The sequence below is a fragment of the Misgurnus anguillicaudatus genome, chromosome 4 (genome assembly GCF_027580225.2).
Source record: "Misgurnus anguillicaudatus chromosome 4, ASM2758022v2, whole genome shotgun sequence".
In the NCBI taxonomy this organism is placed as follows: Eukaryota; Metazoa; Chordata; class Actinopteri; order Cypriniformes; family Cobitidae; genus Misgurnus; species Misgurnus anguillicaudatus.
In genome coordinates this window covers 17,679,100-17,699,822 of record NC_073340.2, presented here as the reverse complement: position 1 = coordinate 17,699,822, position 20,723 = coordinate 17,679,100, and the positions used below count along the sequence as shown (strand labels likewise).

General features: G+C 37.9%; 2 protein-coding genes across 2 annotated transcripts in view; both read right to left on the bottom strand.

The window, feature by feature from the left end:
* Window positions 1-20,723, bottom strand: part of zc3h7bb (zinc finger CCCH-type containing 7Bb) — a 497,977-nt gene that overhangs the window by 353,213 nt on the left and 124,041 nt on the right. The gene's annotated exons all lie outside the window — the stretch shown is intronic.
* shisa9a (shisa family member 9a) overlaps window positions 5,435-20,723 on the bottom strand; it is a 40,461-nt gene continuing 25,172 nt past the window's right edge. Inside the window, exons 3-4 of the mRNA XM_055176644.2 lie at window positions 12,848-12,973; window positions 5,435-6,931 (exon numbers count right to left, since the gene is read on the bottom strand). Of these exons, the coding sequence (XP_055032619.1) occupies window positions 6,528-6,931; window positions 12,848-12,973 (530 nt within the window). The 3' untranslated portion in view covers window positions 5,435-6,527. The remainder of the gene's footprint in view (window positions 6,932-12,847; window positions 12,974-20,723) is intronic.

Sequence of the window (20,723 nt, the reverse complement as noted above, 5' to 3'; positions counted from 1 at the left end):
CCTGCCCGACTCATCTGATTCGTCTGTCCTGCCCGACTCATCTGATTCGTCTGTCCTGCCCGACTCATCTGATTCGTCTGTCCTGCCCGACTCATCTGATTCGTCTGTCCTGCCCGACTCATCTGATTCGTCTGTCCTGCCCGACTCATCTGATTCGTCTGTCCTGCCCGATTCACCTGATTCGTCTGTCCTGCCCGATTCACCTGTCTTGTCTGTCCTGCCCGACTCATCTGATTCGTCTGTCCTGCCCGATTCACCTGTCTTGTCTGATTCATCTGGTCCACCACCTGGGACATCGCCACCCTGGGCTTTGGGAGCTTTCCCAAGTTTTTTTTGGGGGGGGGTAGTACCCGGACACAGGGAGGAGGCCGAGGACACCAAGGCGGAGGCCGAAGTGTGCTCGGACCCTTCCTCTCCCGGTGTTCCAGGTCTATTCCTGCCTCATGATCTAGCTCCATGTCTGCCCCATGACCCAGGTCCTAGCCTGCCCCATGACCCAGGTCCTAGCCTGCCCCATGACCCAGGTCCTAGCCTGCCCCATGACCCAGGTCCTAGCCTGCCCCATGACCCAGGTCCTAGCCTGCCCCATGACCCAGGTCCTAGCCTGCCCCATGACCCAGGTCCTAGCCTGCCCCATGACCCAGGTCCTAGCCTGCCCCATGACCCAGGTCCTAGCCTGCCCCATGACCCAGGTCCTAGCCTGCCCCATGACCCAGGTCCTAGCCTGCCCCATGACCCAGGTCCTAGCCTGCCCCATGACCCAGGTCCTAGCCTGCCCCATGACCCAGGTCCTAGCCTGCCCCATGACCCAGGTCCTAGCCTGCCCCATGACCCAGGTCCTAGCCTGCCCCATGACCCAGGTCCTAGCCTGCCCCATGACCCAGGTCCTAGCCTGCCCCATGACCCAGGTCCTAGCCTGCCCCATGACCCAGGTCCTAGCCTGCCCCATGACCCAGGTCCTAGCCTGCCCCATGACCCAGGTCCTAGCCTGCCCCATGACCCAGGTCCTAGCCTGCCCCATGACCCAGGTCCTAGCCTGCCCCATGACCCAGGTCCTAGCCTGCCCCATGACCCAGGTCCTAGCCTGCCCCATGACCCAGGCCCGCATCTGCCTCATGTTCCTGGACCATCCTGGCCATATGACCCAGGACCTCCCCTGAACTGCCCTGCCTTTGCCAAGAGGTCCTGGCCCGCCCGCCCACCCTCTATTGGACTTTGTAATTTGTATGTTGGGCTCCGGGAGTCGCCCTTTAGAGGGGGGGTTCTGTAATGGTTTTGTTCTGTGTTTACTTGTGTTCTGTGTATTTTTGTATTTTGGACTTTTATTTTGATACCCTGCTCTGTTCTGACTTTTATTTTGATATTCATCATGCCATGTCACAGTTCACATTTCCTGTCTGTCTGTATATAAGTCACTTCCTGTTCACCTGTTCCTGGCTGAATATTATACATAGTAAGCCCAACCTGTTACCTGTCTGATTCTGATATCTGTTGATCTGTTAAACCCGTTACCTGTATCTGTTCCTGTTTTTTGACCATTGCCTGTATTTTGGATTCTGCCTGTTTTGCTGCCTGCCTTGAACCTTTGCCTGTACTTGGATTCTGTTTGTGGATTACCCTGTTTGGATTTGGTTGCTGGCCCTTTATGGGATTTTACTTAATAAACACCTTTTGCATATGGATTCACACTTTCTCCGCTTTCATTAAAGCACACCCTGTTACAACACGGCACACAAATAGTATTTACACTGTGCTAAATTCATCTTATCTGCCACGTGGTCATAAATGAATCAACTAATAAACTGTAAACAAAATTAATTGCATTTTCTCATTAGATAAGAGCAAGCAGCAGTACTGGAATATGAAAAGAGAAGATAAGCCCTTAATCTGATTAGTTTTCTCAGTATCCAACATAAGTCCAATGATCATTTTCTATCTTCAAATTAATCATAACCTTATAACAATCAGATTTATCTCAGGCACAATCCAATATTCACAGTCAATACCATTTCTTAACCTCATTTATCCTTTGATTAAAATTAGGTTGTGCACATCATTTTGAAAAGTCCTTATAGTGTGAATATCATTGATATTGTGAAAATTATATCTCAAAAAACATTACTTGCAATAATATGCACATATTTGATTCACTGTTTGATTGATAAAGAAAACGAGCTATATTCAATTTCATCCATTGCTTAAAAACATTAAAAAGACAAACCGCACTATGTTCATGTTGTTGATTGCATTCCTTATTTGGATAAAAGCATCTCCGAATACATTTAGGATCATCTATTTTTATTTATAGTTTATAAAATAGTAAACTCTTCAAAAAACAATTAAATAACACCCATGTAACTATGAGAATTATGTTGTGACCAAAAAAATCTTCAAAGTCGCCAACCTTTGCCTATAATTTGTAAAATTGTACTCTTAGCATTTGATCAAAGCAGCTTCTTGAGGTCTCACACTCAGACCATCAATTTTGAGCTATTATTGCCTTTTTCTTCATTGTTTGTGCTCCATCTATTTTAATGTGTTTTTAATATTCTTTTTATAATGAAAGATCATAAAAAGACATTTCATTGAAGTGTCTCTGCACATTTAAATGGTAGTGTATTGTTTGGTCAGTTAAATGGTAAATGGACTGCATTTGTATAGCGCTTTCAACAGACCCATGGCCATCCAAAGCGCTTTACATGTTGCCTCACATTCACTCACTCATTCTTACACCGATGGCGGTGTCAGCCATGCAAGGCGCCAGCCAGCTCGTCAGGAGCAGCCAAATAGCTCAGTTAAGCCAATTAGAAGAACAAAACCATACATTTATGTATTTGATGTTGTTTTACAACTATGTGACATGATGCCATAACTCTCTTAAAGTCACATTGAATATAACTTTACACACATACGGTTAAATGATTTTATCAGGTAATGAATATAATGCTTACATCTTGTGGCTATACTTTCAAACAGTGTACACTCACCTAAAGGATTATTAGGAAAACCATACTAATACTGTGTTTGACCCCTTTAGCCTTCAGAACTGCCTTAATTCTATGTGGCATTGAGTCAACAAGGTGGGATAGCATAGGATAGCATCTTGCGGTTGATGGAGATTTGTGGGATGCACATCCAGGGCACGAAGCTCCCATTCCACCACATTCCAAAGATGCTCTATTGGGTTGATATCTGGTGACTGTGGGGACCATTTCAGTACAGTGGACTCATTGTCATGTTCAAGAAACTAATTTGAAATGATTCGAGCTTTGTGGCATGGTGCATTATCCTGCTGGAAGTATCCATCAGAGGATGGGTACATGGTGGTCATAAAGGGGTGGACATGGTCAGAAAAAATGCTCAGGTAGGCCGTGGCATTTAAACGATGCCCAATTGGCACTAAGGGGCCTAAAGTGTGCCAAGAAAACATCCCCCACACCATTACACCACCACCACCAGCCTGCACGGTTGTAACAAGGCATGATGCATCCATGTTCTCATTCTGTTTACCCCAAATTTTGACTCTACCATCTGAATGTCTTAAGAGAAATCAAGACTCATCAGACCAGGCAACATTTTTCCAGTCTTCAACTGTCCAATTTTGGTGAGCTCGTGCAAATTGTAGCCTCTTTTTTCTATTTGTAGCGGAGATGAGTGGTACCCGGTGGGGTCTTCTGCTGTTGTAGCCCATCCGCCTCAAGGTTGTGCGTGTTGTCGCTTCACAAATGCTTTGCTGCAAACCACGGTTGTAACGAGTGGTTATTTCAGTCAAAGTTGCTCTTCTATAGGCTTAAATCAGTCAGCCCATTCTCCTCTGACCTCTACCATCAACAAGGCATTTTCACCCACAGGACTGCCGCATACTGGATGTTTTCCCTTTTCATACCATTCTTTGTAAACCCTAGAAATGGTTGTGCGTGAAAATCCCAGTAACTGAGTAGATTGTGAAATACTCAGATTGGCCCGTCTGGCACCAACAACCATGTCACGCTCAAAATTGCTTAAATCACCTTTCTTTCCTATTCTGACATTCAGTTTGGAGTTCAGGAGATTGTCTTGACCAGGACCACACCCCTAAATGAATTAAAGCAACTGCCATGTGATTGGTTGATTAGATAATTGCATTATGAGAAATTGAACAGGTGTTCTTAATAATCCTTTAGGTGAGTGTATAAGTAATAATGTGTCAACCTTTTGTTCTTTAAATATACATATTAAGGAAAGTTGTTTTAATTTAAAACAATATGTTTAGTGGACTTTATTTATGGTTTGGCAAAACTTAAACTGCAAAAGTTAAATAAAATAAAATAAAAACTCAAAAAGCTTTGCAGCCAGTTGCTTTATTTTATTAAGTTTACTTAACTTTTTATTTTTTATAGTGTGGTCAACAATATTGCAGTTTTTAAAAAATCCTCAAGGTTAAAAAACAGATTGAAAGTTACTATATGGACTTGCTCTGGCACCTCAGCATGTAAATCCAGCTGACCTCTTAGTGTCCTAATACAATCTGTTTATATATTTAAAAAATATAAAGTAAGTTAAAATTGCCTGGTTGCCTTATAATAGTAAGTTAATTCCACTTAAAAATATTAGTTGACGCATCATTTTCAAACAAACCTTTTGTAAACTAATATTTTTAAGTTGAAGCAACTTTTTTACAGTGTATGCTGAACAGACCAGTACTGATTTATTTAACTAGGTCACTTTTACCCTTGATCCTAATTTGCCAAGCAGAACTTTGATTTCTGGAAGCTCAACAAGGCCCCCACAGAAACCGATTCATTCAATCGCTGTATCCATGCACCTGTTCAGAGGTGAATGTGTGCAGCTGAGGATTGGATTAGTTCACTTATGTGCCTGAATCAAATCAATCAGAGGCTTTTTCCTTTTCTGCTCCTCACATGGGACTTTCTCTAAATGCAGGAGATGAAAGATTTGCTGGCTATTTCTAACAAAACGCAGCAAGAGTCTTTGATGGACTACAGATTCAGCTACAGAGTATTCAGTGGGAGATTTTCCGTTAAAAACGGTTTAAAGTAGATGTTTCGTTATATAATCTACACTTACACGTATGCTTCTCTTTGCTTGAGGTGTAGTGGATGATGTAATAAAAACAGCATAATAAATAAATGGGCAAAGGTAAGATGCCATGATGCAAAAACACGCAAGCCTGGCACACAACATACAACAGAATAACTGAGAGGCGTGAGCCAGACTCTTCCACCAGACGAAGAAGCTGCCAGGATTCATCCCAGACCAGAGTTATTCCACATGATCTGGTTCCCTTTCACATTGCAGTCTTTGGGTTGATATTTCCAGGTTTACACATTGCTGAATTAACTTAATCAGTTCATCGACCTGTTTACGAAACTCTCACAATGCAACGTTCTGTTAACATCAAAGACGGAGATGGAAGACAAAAAAAGAGAATGTGGAAATAAAAAGCTCATTTTATTCCAGTACTTTTACTCCATTTTAAAGTACATCTTCATGACCGAAGCTAGAAATCCATTATATTATGACGAAGCAACAGAAAAATTTTCTATCAAATGTACGGTTTAATAAAACCCAAAAGAAATGATGTTAAATTATAACTGAACACAGCAACTTTAACCAGCTACTTCTTGGCACAATGTACTTTATAGTGTGCATACACATACTGGCAATGGTATTTATATATACTTTTATAGTGTTTTTCACTGTAAGTCTCATTTGTCTGGGTAAGAAATAATTTAAATAAATAAATAAATAAAATGAACCTTCCATACGACACATTGTAAAAGTGCAAAAAATCTCGCAAGGAATGTGGCCGATACACCTACTGATGTTAAGAAACATCAAATATTTCAACATGCTCTTATGAGAGTACACGTAAGAAATTAATTCCAAATTTACGCAAAAATCAGACCAAACACATATTTCCAAAAATTGTTTTCAAAGATCAAGTACTGCCCGACACAAAATGTGCCTCGGTGTCCTTTTAACAGTGTTGCTTGCGTCATGACAATGCTACCTTGTGGCGTTAAATATTTTGTATATGTGGCCTTTAGTTGCTTTATACTGTCCTGTTAAAGGCACAGCCTGGAACCAGTTCATTTGTTTTTCACTCCACTTATAAAAACAAGGTTCCTCTCATTAAATCAATATCTGCAACTGATGCATTTACTGTGTATTATTTTACATCACTTTGTATTTCATACCAGCCATGCCAGCCCTTTAATATCTGGGATCAATAATGTGGAATGTTTAAAGTCTCTTTATAGCCGTATAACTTTATAAGATCGTATTGCTATTGCTTATTTGATGTTTTCTTGTGCCAATTCTTTCCTTCTTTTGCTTTTAACCGTGTCGTTGACGAAATAAATCATTGTTAGCGTGTATACAATAGTGTTCCTGGCCTCACAGTCAGCTGATAATGTGCCAGTCATAATATGACATGCTCACTTCTGCCTCCAGTCCACTAGGGGCAGCGCAGAAAGTCATTTCACTTCTATCCCTCTGCTGTTTTCCTCAGGAAAGTCAGATTTTCACACAGTGACTTCTGTCTTACTGTTGGTTACAAAGTAGGGTTGCGTGGGTAAGTAATGATGACTGCGGGCAGTGTGTAGCTCATTAACCTGCTGTACCGTGCACAGCTTCCTCGTGCCATAGGTCTTGCGGCGACCCACCGTCTCTGTAGCCTCCCAGCTCCTCAGCATGCCCGGGTTTGCTATGGTATTGGAACTGTAGGTCATCGCAGGGTGGGACACGTTGGGTTTACTGCTTTTGGGTTTCTGTCCATTTTGTTTCAGGCACGGGATCTCCGTGACGTAAGAGGCCGTGGGCTCGACATGCTCAATTCGTACCGGATGAAGGGGAAGAGTTCCCTTAGCTGCCAACTCAACCAGGTGACGGTGCTGCTTGTTGAGGAGGTCACCGTTGGCTTTGTCCGCTAACAGCAAGAAACGAAAAAGAACGAATTAGGATGCGGAGTATGTGTGCAAAATCGTCATATTAAAGCAACGCTAAAGATTTTTTGCTCTTTACTCCCCCTACAGGTTAAAAAAGCGGAATTGTCCATTACCACTGTCATAAATAATTTAGCCTACTGCAGCAACGCTGGCTCTGATTGGATTGTAGGTCTGCCGTAAAGCAAGTTTTTGTAGTTTTCGCTTGAACTACAGGACCGCGACCCGACGGTGGGAAACTTCTTTAGTGCGGTTTTGGCCGATAGAGGGCTGCAAAGCGAATGTGAAAGTGCCGTTCACCCTGTTTCGAGTGGATGAACGACTGAAACTTTTTTGGAAACGTTATTTTAAGGGTAAAAAACTCTTTAGTGTTGCTTTAATATATTGGACTCATATCATGAGGACAGTTTTAATTTTTAGATAGTAAAGTTTAACTTAGTAAACTGTGGGGCGGTTTCCCGGACAGGGATTAGACTAGTCCTACAGTAGACTAAAACATTTTTAAGAGCTGTCCAAACTGAAAACAACTTGCACTTATATATCTTAAAATGCATCAGTGCCCTTTGTTTTGCCTCAAAATGCACACAGGTAATGTTTTTAGTAAGACATGTTTGTTAAAACTAGTTATTTTTCTAATTAAACTAAGGCCTAGTCCTGGATTAAGATAATCCCTGTCCGGAAAAAACGCCCCTATGTAATTTATAATATAATCTAATATAATCAACCCATTCTCATGAAGCGCAAATAAATAGCATGCAGTGTAAAAACTCGTGCAATACAAATGGCAAATTCTAATTTTGTGTGCATATGATACGCCAGTGCTTCCTGTTCACTTAATACACTGCATCTTTGCGTGTCGTTTTATTTTATTGGTTTCTCAGTTCTTTTTCTGTTTTTTAAACCATTGTCGCTTGGGTTTAGACTTAGATTTGATTTAGGATGTCATTTAATACGAAGGTTTCTCCGTGTTTTTGTCTATTTTTAAACTATGGTCGCATGCGGTTGGGTTTAGAATTGGGGTTTGGGAGGTCATTTTATGTAAGAAAAAGTTGTTCTAACCCCAAGCAACAATAGCAAAAAACAGAAAAAAGAAAAAATGAATACATAAAACGACACGCCGTATTAAAGGTGGTGTGTGCAAATTTTAGCGGCATCTGGTGGTGAGCTTGCGAATTGCAACCAATAGCTCACCCCTGAATTTAAAAACGCATATGGTAGCTGCCACAGGACAATCACGTCTTTGTCTTTGACAATGTAGGGACGAAATGCGCTCTTTAAAACAGTTTGTCCATTACGGGGCTACTCTAAAAACATTACGGCGACTTTCATGTAGGCGTATTGAGATAAAAGTCTCATTCTGAGAGGTACCTGTAATAAAAGCAATACAGTTTGTTTTGTAAGGTCTTTATACACCACTGATAAAATAGTTTATTATATCACATTTCTGTCAAGAGATCCTTTTAAAAGTTACACAACGTACAATTGCGCAGTGGCGGCCGGTGACTTCTTTTTTCGAGGGCGCTCGATGCGAAGTTCATCACAACATGTATGTAGCACGTCATGTGTGTGGTTCCTTATTTCAAAATATGTGTTCGGTGCGTCGAGTGATCCTATGTGCATCACATGTCTTGTCAAAATAAGTGCTTGCTGCAGACACGTCTAAAGGGTTTATGATTAAAGAGACGCTCGCGTTTGCCAGATACTCGCATAATCTCATGCGTAATCAGAGTTTACTGTTAATGGAGTGTCTTGCGTGTATTATTTTGTGAACGTTAGCGTCTCTTTTATCATAAACGATTTTGACGCGTATGCAGCAGGCACTTATTTTGACAAAACACGTGACGCACATGGTTCACATGACGCAACAAACACATTTTGAAAACACAAACAACACACATGACAATCCAAACACACATTTTGAATTTGCATCTTGCTATTTATACGCAAATCATGAGAATTATGACATAACAACATAGCATTATAAATGACCCATTTCAATTATTTTGGGAATAACCTTCAACGACTGTTGCTACAAAGAGCAAAATCTGTGGGCAGCACGGACGGCCCTTTGTGTTGCAGAGAAACTAAAAGACTATCCTTTTACCAGGTGATTCATGGTTACAGGATGAATCATTACTCTTAGGGTACTGGGTATCCTAGTGTGACTTCCTCAGTGTGCTTTTGATGGTTGCTTGCTTTGACGACCTTGGAGATAAATTTTTCACGCTTAAAACAAGTTGGGTCTGCGGCGTGATGATAAATCTTATTTTTCGCTCTTCTGCCCCTGTGGGAGTGAAGTGAGACGTCGAGCGCTGCAGACATTTTTGCGCTGGTGCACAGCCCGTCGTATCAGATACACAGATCATCACAACAGACAGGTAAATCAATTACAGTGCTCAGGAGTGCATATCCTCGGGAGTCATAATCAAGATGAAGCTGAGGTTTTGTAGCTGATACCGCAGGACAGAGTTCGAATATCTATCAGCTTGTTCCTCCACACATGGAGTTATTGTCAATCGGTATCTCAAAGGGACGGGGTTTGGTTAGGGGGATATTCAGGTGAGGGCCTTAATAAGTTAGCACCACTTCCCTATAAAGGGTGGAAATCCAATTATGTGACCTTAAAGATGTATTTGGGAACTGAGAGAGAAGTATTGTCAGGTAGAATTGGGACTTATCAGCGGTAAGGCAATTAAACAGGAAAGAAATAACCAGGCCACCAGAGGGTTTTCCAGTTTTTCCTCTGCTTAATAATCTCATAGTATGTCATTCATGATGATGTGAAATTATAGCATTTACTGTAGATCACCTGGTAAGGACAGGGATATTTAACTTAAAGGGATAGTGTACCTAAAAAATCTTTGTTTACGTATAAATGTCTTTGTTCTGCTAAAGACAAAGGAAGATATTTGTAACCAAACAGTTTTGGAGCATCGTTAAGTTCCGTAATGTTTTTTCCTACTTTAAAGTCAATGATGCTCCTGTTTCCTACTTGATTACATCATCTTTCTTTTGTGTTTAGCAAAACACAGACGTTCATACAGGTTTGTAACAGCCTGAGGGTGAGTAAATGGTGACAGAATTTTTTATTTTTAGGTGAACTATCCCTTTAAGGTGACTTCACATTATACAGTAAATAAAATGCAAATTATCAGTCATTTGCATTAAAGAGATAGTTAACCCCAAAATGAAAATCCTATCATCATTTTCTCACCCTCATGTTGTTCTAAACCTGTATGAATTCCTTTTCTCTGATGAACATGAAGGAAGATAGTTTAATACATGACAGTATGCACACAGCTGATTGTAACCATTGACTTTCATAGTAGAAAAAACGAATACGATGAAATTCAATGGGTACTGTCAAATGGGTGCTTACCGTCATTTATCAAAATATCTTCTTTTGTGTTCATCAAAAAAGAGAAAAAGTTATCATTTTTGATATCTTTAAGTAATCTCAATGACATCACAGTCAAACCACCACATAATATTTATGTATTTACCCCATTTTTTGTCAATCTGTGATTTCTGGGATTATAACACTGCTTGATCCTGGTTGGTCAATGGCAACATTGCAATGTATTTTTATTCCCAGATAACATCAACTAAAACTAATAACATCTTCAGTTGTGTACTGTGCGAAAAATACTTACAAATAAATGAAATATAAATATGCAGAATTAACAACATGAGATGAACCAGATTACATTACGTTTTTTTAAAACATGGATCGACAGCCTGATCTCACACAAAAATCGTACATATTTTATGAGTTGTCTAATTCGTATGAATTCATACAAAGTTAATCGTGCAAAATCTATGATTCTCATGAAAAAAGAACAACAACAATGAAACCGAACCCCTAACCTCGCACCTAACCCCAACGTCACAGGGGTCAAGGCAAATCAAAACTTACGAATGTGGTCATATGAATAATACGAATTAGCCAACTCATAAAATATGTACAAATTCTCGAGAGATACCGGCGGGATTGAATCGTAGTCAGAGTGTCGGATCAGCAAAAAATGGAAATAAGGAAAATAAAATATGGAATATTTCTTATCATATGGAAATAAAAATGAATAAATTTAAAAATAAAATATAACAGTAGTATTTATGAACAGAAATAGAATCAAGTGAATAATAACACTTTATTTCATTATATATATAAATTAAATACAGTAAGGACACAAACATAAACAGATTTTTGAAGGTACTGCCACTTTAAGACAGAATAAGTACGGATCCTGTTTGTGTTTACTTTAAGACATAACTGACTGTTTTTATAAGAAACCTTGCCAAGACTGTGATATTTCGAGATAATGTGTGTGTGACTTGTCAAGCGCAGGGAGATTCTGTGTTTGCATGATTTTTGAAACGCGCATCTCTATGCATGCGCTTATGATGTGTCCATTTGAGTATGTGTGTGTGTCTGTGTGCACAGAAAACAGCTCACTTTAACATGAATGTTATCATGAATTAGAAACACATGTAAATTATAAACTTTATATATAAATAGTGATTTATTTCTGAATGGTACGTATTTGAGCGATTATTATTAAAGAGATTATTATAAGTTATGCATGATTCTTTCTTTTGCTTTTATTTTGTGTCTCTTCTGACAACCTAGCATTTTTTAGAGAAAAGTTTTATCTTAATTTCTTACAAATAAGCTAATAACATATCAAATGAATATTTTGTGACTATACAGTACAGTACACAGTGTTCCCACACCTTAGTTAAAGTCAAATTCAAGGACCCATTCAAGGACTTTCCAGAACCAATACCCTCAAATTCAAGGACTACATGTGGGGACACATTTTAAGTGAGAGCCAGGTTACATCGAGTTACCTTTTAAGATACATTGTTACAGTTCCCTTTCGAGGGAACTCGCGCTGCGTCATTGCGGTGACACTTTGAGGACGCATCCAGGGGTAAGTGCGTCTGAATGTGTATAACCAAAGGTAAGGCTTTACGACAAAGACAGGGTGACGCGGAAGCCAGGAAGTATATCGCTATCTGAAATATTGCCAAAGATGGCGTTACAGGGACGCAGGAAGTATGGCAAGGGAGACGCAGCGTCTCGTTTCCTTCTCAGGGAACAACAGTTACATACGTAACCCGAGATGTTTTCAGGTGTCAAACACAACTATGCAAAAAAGCATTTTGGTATGAATCAACATTCACAGAAGATATAAGCATTTAAAGCGAACAGTTTAGCACGTGTGTATAAAAAGTCTAGAATTTTGATGATATTATCCTACACTACACATGAATAATATGGATTTTTTTCCAGAAAACTTCTTGCATAAAATAGATTCAAGCAGTTTCAATGACCTGTATCTATGTATGTATATTTTCAAAAACTTCCCTTGAATCCCCCCCCTCCGGATTCACAAACTTTCAAGGATTTCTGAGTATATCTACTCGTGTGTCAAGTAGCCGTGTAATAAGCAGATTAATGTACACCCAGCTGGTTGTTAATTTAGAAACCATGGCACGCAGTACATGAAAAGTTATAAAAAACTGTTTTATCCTGTCTTTTAAAAACATAACAAACTTTTTTCTAATAAAAACTTTTTTCTAATCATCCCAAATATCTCTTGACCGAACTCTTGGGTATAGCCTCAACAGACGGTCCTCTTTTCTGCTGGGCTGAAAAGCTAATGAGATATTCCTGAAAAGTCGCAAGTAAGTACAGTGTCTCCTTCACTACAGAGCAAGAGATAATAACACAGTTTTCCCTTTTTCTGAAAAACATTAATCATCTCGAAAATATTCAGCAGTAAATGCTTCGTTCAATAAGTGGAATAATTTATGAGTTTAGCACAGGAAAGATCCATATGAGAATAACACTGACATGCTATACAGTAAATGATCATTCGACTGTGTATTCTTACCCACAGCCTTTAGCGAAGCATATTTGTTGACTTCTTTTCCTGGATGCTGTTGTTCGTAGACATGGGACAGCTGACTGAGAGCTGGATATGGGCGGGTTTGCATCATGTTGCTTATCTGCCCACCTTCTGCAAACAAAACAAAATTATGTTAAACTGGCTTTTTATTATTTTTCTCTTAATGTACAACATTTTCTTTGTTGTTCCTAATAACGTGTCTCGCCTTTCTGCTGACTAACTGTACTGTGGATTTAATTCCCATAAAGGAGAGACAGATTCACATATATAGCAGACACATTCATTCAAATAGACCCACTTTACATTTAAGGTATTTCCTGAGACTCATGACCTTAGCATTGCTGATAGCACTACAGGCATTTCAACACCTCAAGGCTGTCTGCGGCAATGGGCTGAGCATTGACATATTACAAAAAGTGCTTTGTGTGACCTGAGTTTGAGTCCCGTGGCTCTTTCTTGACGACTCACCCTGCATGATTAACTGATTCAAAACACCTCAAAGTCGACATAACATAAAATCAGACTTTTTCCACGTTTAAGTGCTATAATTGGGTCCCCAGTGTTTCTATCAACCTAGAAAATGTGTAAAAGAACAAGCCAGTAACGTACACTCTAAAAAAACAAACGGTGCTATATAGCACCAAAACAATTGCTTTGGATCGTAACGATAGAAGAACCATTTTAGTGCCATATAGCACCGGTGAAGAACCAGTGAAGCACCTGTGAAGCACCAGTGAAGCACCAGTGTAGAACCATATAGGGGCCATATAGCACCACATATGGTTCTACATAGCACTATATGGTTCTACACAGGTGCTTCACTGGTGCTTCACTGGTTCTTCACCGGTGCTATATGGCACTAAAATGGTTCTTCTATCGTTACGATCCAAAGCAACTGTTTTGGTGCTATATAGCACCGTTTGTTTTTTAGAGTGTAGTTTTGGTAAACCATTCTCTGCAAGCATGTGAAAGAATAGGTAATTGAAATCTGGCTCCCCTTGTGATGTCAGAAGGGGATCTTATTATAATAATACCGCCCCATAATCTGCACTATCCAACCAAAACCTCAGATAAAGTGCAGAGATCAGCTCATTTGCATTTTAAAGGACACACCCCAAAACTGCCCATTTTGCTCACCCCGACAAAGTGGCAATTTAAACAGGTTATAGTAAATTATCTATATGGTATTTTGAGCTTGAACTTCACACGTACCCTGGACACTAAAGATTTATTTGACATCTTTAAAATGAAATTGGCAACTTTATCAACGTGGTTCATAAGGACAACAAAAGGAACTGGAATCTGACTGAATGACTCTGATATTAATAAGGCTTTTTGATTCATGTATTCTACAAATGTCACAACTGAGACTGAATCTCCCTCCTATGAAGTGACAGACACAGAATAAGCAATGATATGTATACAAGCGGTCCCATTGATTTTCTCCCATTGCTCCCTCTGGTTCGTAGAGATGAATAGTCATTGGTGAATGACGATCAAAGAGGTGTAACCTGCGTAGCAGCGCTGTCAGCGCAGAGCTCCTGTTGTGACTAATGAATCACTTAGCCCTGCAGCAGGGCTGCTGACACTCGTCTGTACTGAGTGCCATGCAATGAGTCACATCATAGCAGACAGCACACAGATTAGTGCTCAACTGCGCTTCTGGAAAACACTATAGATTACTGTACTGTATGCCTATTAGTAATTTTTTTTCTTTATGCTGGATTTCTGTTTTGGTGGAAAGTTATTTTTATTGGTTTTATAGAAGTAACTTACATCAGACTGTGTATATAGAGTTATGTATTGTACAAAACTGAATGCATGGAAAAGAAAATTAGAAATTGTTAGAAAAAAACTTGCAAATTGGGGTTATTATTTTGTTCTCTCTTTGCAAAACTTCTTGTCTTGACTTGATGTATATGAATTCTTGAATTTCAAAAACTTTTCTTTTCCTTTGGAATAAAAAAAAACTCCTAGACCTTTCTTCTTAGCCATTAGAGATTAAAATGAGAGCAACTAAAAACTTTTGCTTACTGTAATTCTTATACATTATGTCTCAAATATTTTTAGAAGGATATCCAGAAATCTCCCAAATGTCTCTATAAGAGTTTTAGAAAAGATCTCAACAATGTCACAAACTGACATACAGGACTGACACTGTCCCGTAAGCGGGATAACCAAGTTTACTTCAATATTTTTCATGTAAATGTTAATATATCCCGACAAACTATATATTGTTGGAAAGGTCTAAGAATGTAATTTCAAAACATTTTAGTAATAATAATGCAGTGTCTGTAATTTATTAATTTGTGAAAAGAGTATGCAGCAAACCAACACACCTAATTTTTTATACTTTTATTTATAAAATAATACTATATTGCATTATTTTTATTTATTACAATACATTTAAACTGCTATAACAATTTTTTTCTTAATATTAATATTTTAACCTCCAGACACTTCTGTAAAAACTTTAAAGTGTCTTCTTTAAAACAAGACCAAAATTAAACTTCTAGAACAAAAAATGCCAGAGTTATATAAATTTAAAGGGGTACATCCCCTTTTCACCCCCACTCAAAAATGTCTGTGTCAGGTAAAGGGTTAAATGCGCCCTTTCTGCAATTAGATGTCAATATTTTTGAAGATGTCAATATAAAATTTAAAATGTATATTTATATAAAAATGTATATGAAATTTCTTATCACAATTACACAAATCCAGATTATTTAATGTAAATATAAATACAGATTTATATTTATATACAAATTTATATAAAACCTTATGAAAATTACACAAATCCAGCAATAACATTTCCTTGCATAATCTTCCCTTCAAAGTTGCTTCATTTAGTTTTACATACCTCAGAATTCATGTTACACATACATTTGTGGATCTATTTAAAGCAAATTGAACTCCTCTGTTGTCTCAAATTGAAGAGGATTTGGTATATCTTTCTTAAATCATTTTAAATTGTATGTGTTCCTTTGTTTGTCTGGATTGTGTTTTATTTGTTGTACAACACTTTGATTGCAACTTCTGTTGTTTTTAAATGTGCTTTATAAATCAATAAACTAAACTAAAACTTTAGCTTGCTTGAATTAATGCTGTGAAGATGTATGTGTGTATGTGTTTCAATGCATGCATATTTTTCTTCCCCTGAAATTCTTTTGTGATTTGAACGTAAGATACAGTAAGATGCAGTTAGATATTAGACTTCATTTGAAATGAAAAAGACCCAGAGATTACACAAAGAGTATTTACAGAGACCCAGGTCACTGAGAGATTTGCCAATACCTAACTTGAGGTTTTATTATTGGGCCACCAATTTAAAAGTTGTAAAATATGGGCTTTAAAATAGGAACTTAGATTTTCTCCCAGCATGGCTTATGATTGAAGCAAATTCCACTAAGCTGGCCTCATTAAATTCCTAATGGATTCCCCCATCCTGTCTTCTACAGTACTTCACATTTCTCTAAGAATGTGATAGTTAAGACCACTCTTAAAATTTGGGCTTAATTTAAGCGTTTCTTTGGTTTAAAGTCATATTCAATCCAGGCCCCAATAGCGACTAATCATGCATTTCCTCCCTCCCTGGTGGACAATGCCTTCTGTTTTGGTCTAGTTGTGGCATTAACACACTTTAAGACCTATACATTAATGGTACATTTGCATCTTTTCAACAGCTTATGGAAAAATTGTCTCTTTCGAAGCAACATTTCTTCAGATATTTACATATTTGTAGTTTTACTCCAAATACTTTCCCAGACTTCCTCTCCTGCCTAATGATATTCATCTGAACAGATTTAACACTCCAGTTCACTCAGTAAAAGGTTTAATATCACAAATTTATATTCAAATTTATAGTCTTTGTCTAGAGACTTTGGACACCATTAGGGCTCTCTGGCAAGAGGATTTGGAGGAGGTGTGTTATCAAAGGAATTATGGGAAGAGATCCTCAGTAGGATGCATAAATCATCTGCTGTTAGACTTAACTGTAATTTCTACAGTTACTTACCACAAAATGCCCAGTAAATACCATCATTTCTTTTCCAGTTCATTAATGTAATATGCATTGCATTATGGGTATTAACATTTAATTTACAGTGATTTACTGTATGTTTGAATTTGTGGTAGACTGCTGTAAAACAACAGTAGTAGTGCTACTGTAGTTGAATAAAACAGTGTTATAAAAGCATATATATTGGAAAAATAAAATATATCTATGAAATGAAATACATTTTATTTTTTATGTTTTTTCAAACATAAAATTTCAAAATGTGAATTGTTTTTCAGCAGTGTAAATAATTAATTGAGAATTGTAGATAGAAACAAGAAAAGGATTATGGATAATGCTTGACTGTCAGATTTGAATTTGATCTCAAGACGTCAAGACTCTGTGGCACTGTGGTAGTGTTATGGACCTATGACATGGCTGACCCGGGTTCAATTCCCCTTCAAGGCAATTTTTTTTCAAACTAGGTTACAGTAAGGGTATTAAAATGGAACTGCGGTAAAGGCATCATACTGTAAAAACATGTTCAGTTATGGTACTGTAATGGGGCAGTTACAGTAACTCACTGGCAACACGTTGCTAGTGAGTTACCACATATATACAATAAAAAGTCTAACAGTGTCTATTTGAGCCAGACACGCGCTGATTCAATGTAAAGTTGTTCACCAAGTATACAAAAGCTAGATTGGCTAAGATATATCAAGGTGTATCTCTTTGTCAGAGATGCGGTCTAACTCCCGTAAACGAATTAATATGTTTTGGCTCTGTCCTTCACTATGTAATTATTGGAATAACATTTTTGAAACCCTATCTTTTAAAAGAGAAAACTGAACCATAGGCTTTTACAGCAGTATTTGGAATCTTCCACCTCACTTTTTTAAATTTTTAAAAAAATGCAATTGCCTTTGCAACCTTACTTGCTAGGCGACTAATATTGCTCAATTGGAAATCTAGAATCCCCCCTTCACACACTCGCTGGCTATCAGATATTTTGTATTTCCTTAAATTAGAAAAGATAAGATTCTCCCTCAAGAAATGTTCGAATAACTTTAGAAAAATATGGGGTTCATTTTTCCATAACATTAAAGAGATTAACTTCGCATTCTGTCCAAATTAGAATAGACGTATATGGTTGGTAAGGAGTAAGAATTTGTTTGATTTTGAATGAGATAAACTTAATGGACAGCTTAATAACTTATATACTTCACTGACTGCCTTTGTTTGGGGAATAAAGCTTTGTGGAGGTGTTTTAAAGTTTCTTTTTCTACAGTGTATATATTAATAAATATATAGCTTGACGTTTGTTATGTATTAATGTGTTCTGTATGTAAACAACCCTCTGAGATTCAAATCAATAAATAAACAAGGGTAAAAATACACAAATCCAAATTATTTTATGTAAATATAAATCCAGATGTATATATTTATATAAAATGTTATATGATACAGATTATTTTATGTGTACATAGTTTTACTTTCTTAATGCACTTTTACAATTGTCTCATTTGTTTCTGTTTTATTTATCCTAAGCAATTATATGAGAAAAACCTGGTTACTTAAATGAGAACTGCATCAAATATCCTGAGCTATGACGGAGCAACATTTGGGCAGTAACATTTTCCTCTGGGTATCTTTATTTGTGTCACTTTAATTGTATTAAACAAATTCTCAACAGGAGGTGAAATACTTAAATGGCGCACTAAACATGGTTGTTTGTTTGTTTGATTTGGTTAATTTAACGTATGGGGCTTGTAGCTCTGGGGACAGATATTCAACTAATTCAACTAATAATTTTTTGGTAGTTTTTGATTCCTTTTGAAATGTCTGTTTTTACAAAATGCCACAGAAATTTGACTGAGTGTAAGTGTGTGTGTCTGTGTACGTGCATGCGCGTGCGTGCGTGCGTGTGTGTGTGTGTGTGTGTGTGTGTGTGTGTGTGTGTGTGTGTGTGTGTGTGTGTGTGAGAGAGAGAGAGAGAGAGAGAGAGAGACACCCAGCGTGTGCGTGAGAAAATGTGTGTAAGAAGCAAAGAGGGAGCATGTGTATGTATGCGTGTGTGTGTGTGTGCGTTTGTGAGTGTACATGTGCGTGCATTAGGTCATACCCCTTTATATCTTATTTTCTGCATTTATGACTGATTTTTCTTGCCATACAAATGCTCTCTGTAGCAGTCATACCGGTGTGTGTTTGTGTGAGTATGTGTTTTCTGCATTGCATTTGTACACAAAAAACAGACTTTTTTGCATTTCCCATTCATTTTCAATTGGAGTCATATTGACCCCCAAGGGACAGATTACCAAAAAAAATTACATAACTTTAGAACAAGATAATCAAGCCCAGTTTTTGTGTACGTAAAGATAGATTATTTAGGAAAAGTCACAAAATCTCTGAGATGAAGGGAAACTTTTTTAACTAATGAAATGTTGTTTGGGTTCATATAGACCCCAAGGACCGTTTGAAGGTTAAGAATAAAAGTAAAATGTATGAAAAAATAATGCTTTTAGGAAAAAAGCAACAAATCACTTGTAGTGGACCCCAAAAACATAATCAAGGTTTGAAAAAATGAATAATAGGACCCCAAAAATCTAATACTAGCATTCAGGATCAAAGGTCAAAATATTAAAGGTTAAAATATGAACACAAAACAGTAAAATTTAGCGGTGGAAATCTGTTATTAAATTGATTTAGGGCCTAACTGCAATGTTCTTGGGTCTGTGAACACCAAACTTATACAGAAATATTGAGAATGGAATAAACAATGGCACAACAATAAAAAAATAAAACATTTCTTAAAACATTTGTTACACTTTTGGTGCCCAAAGCGTTCCTGTTAACCATACATGCTGTTAATTTTGTACAGTACACCACAGATTTTGCGTCCTACTCTCTTGAATGTTTGACAGAAGTAGCAGATAGGTGGGAGTGATCCCATGCTCGGCTCTATTCAATTTCCTGGGTATCTCAGTGTTTGTTTTGTTTTGTGTAAGAAGCTGACTCATCTCCACTGGGAAAACTTCCTCCCAAGTGTTTGGTTGCAAATTGTCTTTACACCATCTCGTGCTATCTCTCTCGTCATGGCAACGCAACCATTTGTGCTCTGTTTGCAGTGAATGTAGCTGGTCTCTTGCATGGTTTCTACCACCCACATGCGAAAGCAAACTCAGAGTTTGCCATCCATGGAACTTCAGTGTTTATTTTGTGTTGGTAAATACCCATTTCCAGTAGACAGCTGAATGAAAAAACACACACTGCATTAACGAGCGATTGTTATATACAGTACCACAGGGTAGAAGGATGGTTTTACGGAATAATGCTCAACTATGCGGTAGACAACAGTGTGGTTTGCTGTGATGGACTGGGCTTGTTCAAGTTAGGAACATGACAGCAAATCTCTACATTCGGTTTTTAAAATGTGAGGTGACTCTTTCATGTGCAGAGAAATGGGAAGAGGCTGTCGGCGGTGAAGAAGGAAGTGCAGCATATACTGTAGGGAGCTTCTTGAAGAAGTTACTTGTGAGGTCGCATTTGATTTTTTACTGAAAGGATAGATCAAAATAAAATAACTGTGGATGAGTGCATGCCTTTAAAGTAATGTGTGAGTAAGAGTTCAAATACAAAACCCTCTAAGCGTCTGTGTTTTCTTGTAAATGAGGCTCTTACTGTAAGTTTAGGTTCAATAATTTCACTTTAATGGTAATGAAAATTGTATTAGTCAGTAATTAAAATGCTTTATTTTCACCAATTTTACTTTAGTCATTTTAAGTCATGTAACAAATTTGACAGTATTTTGCTGCAAGTCTCCAGTCACTCTAGATTGTCCTTGCTGAATAAAGGGGAACAAAATTGGTC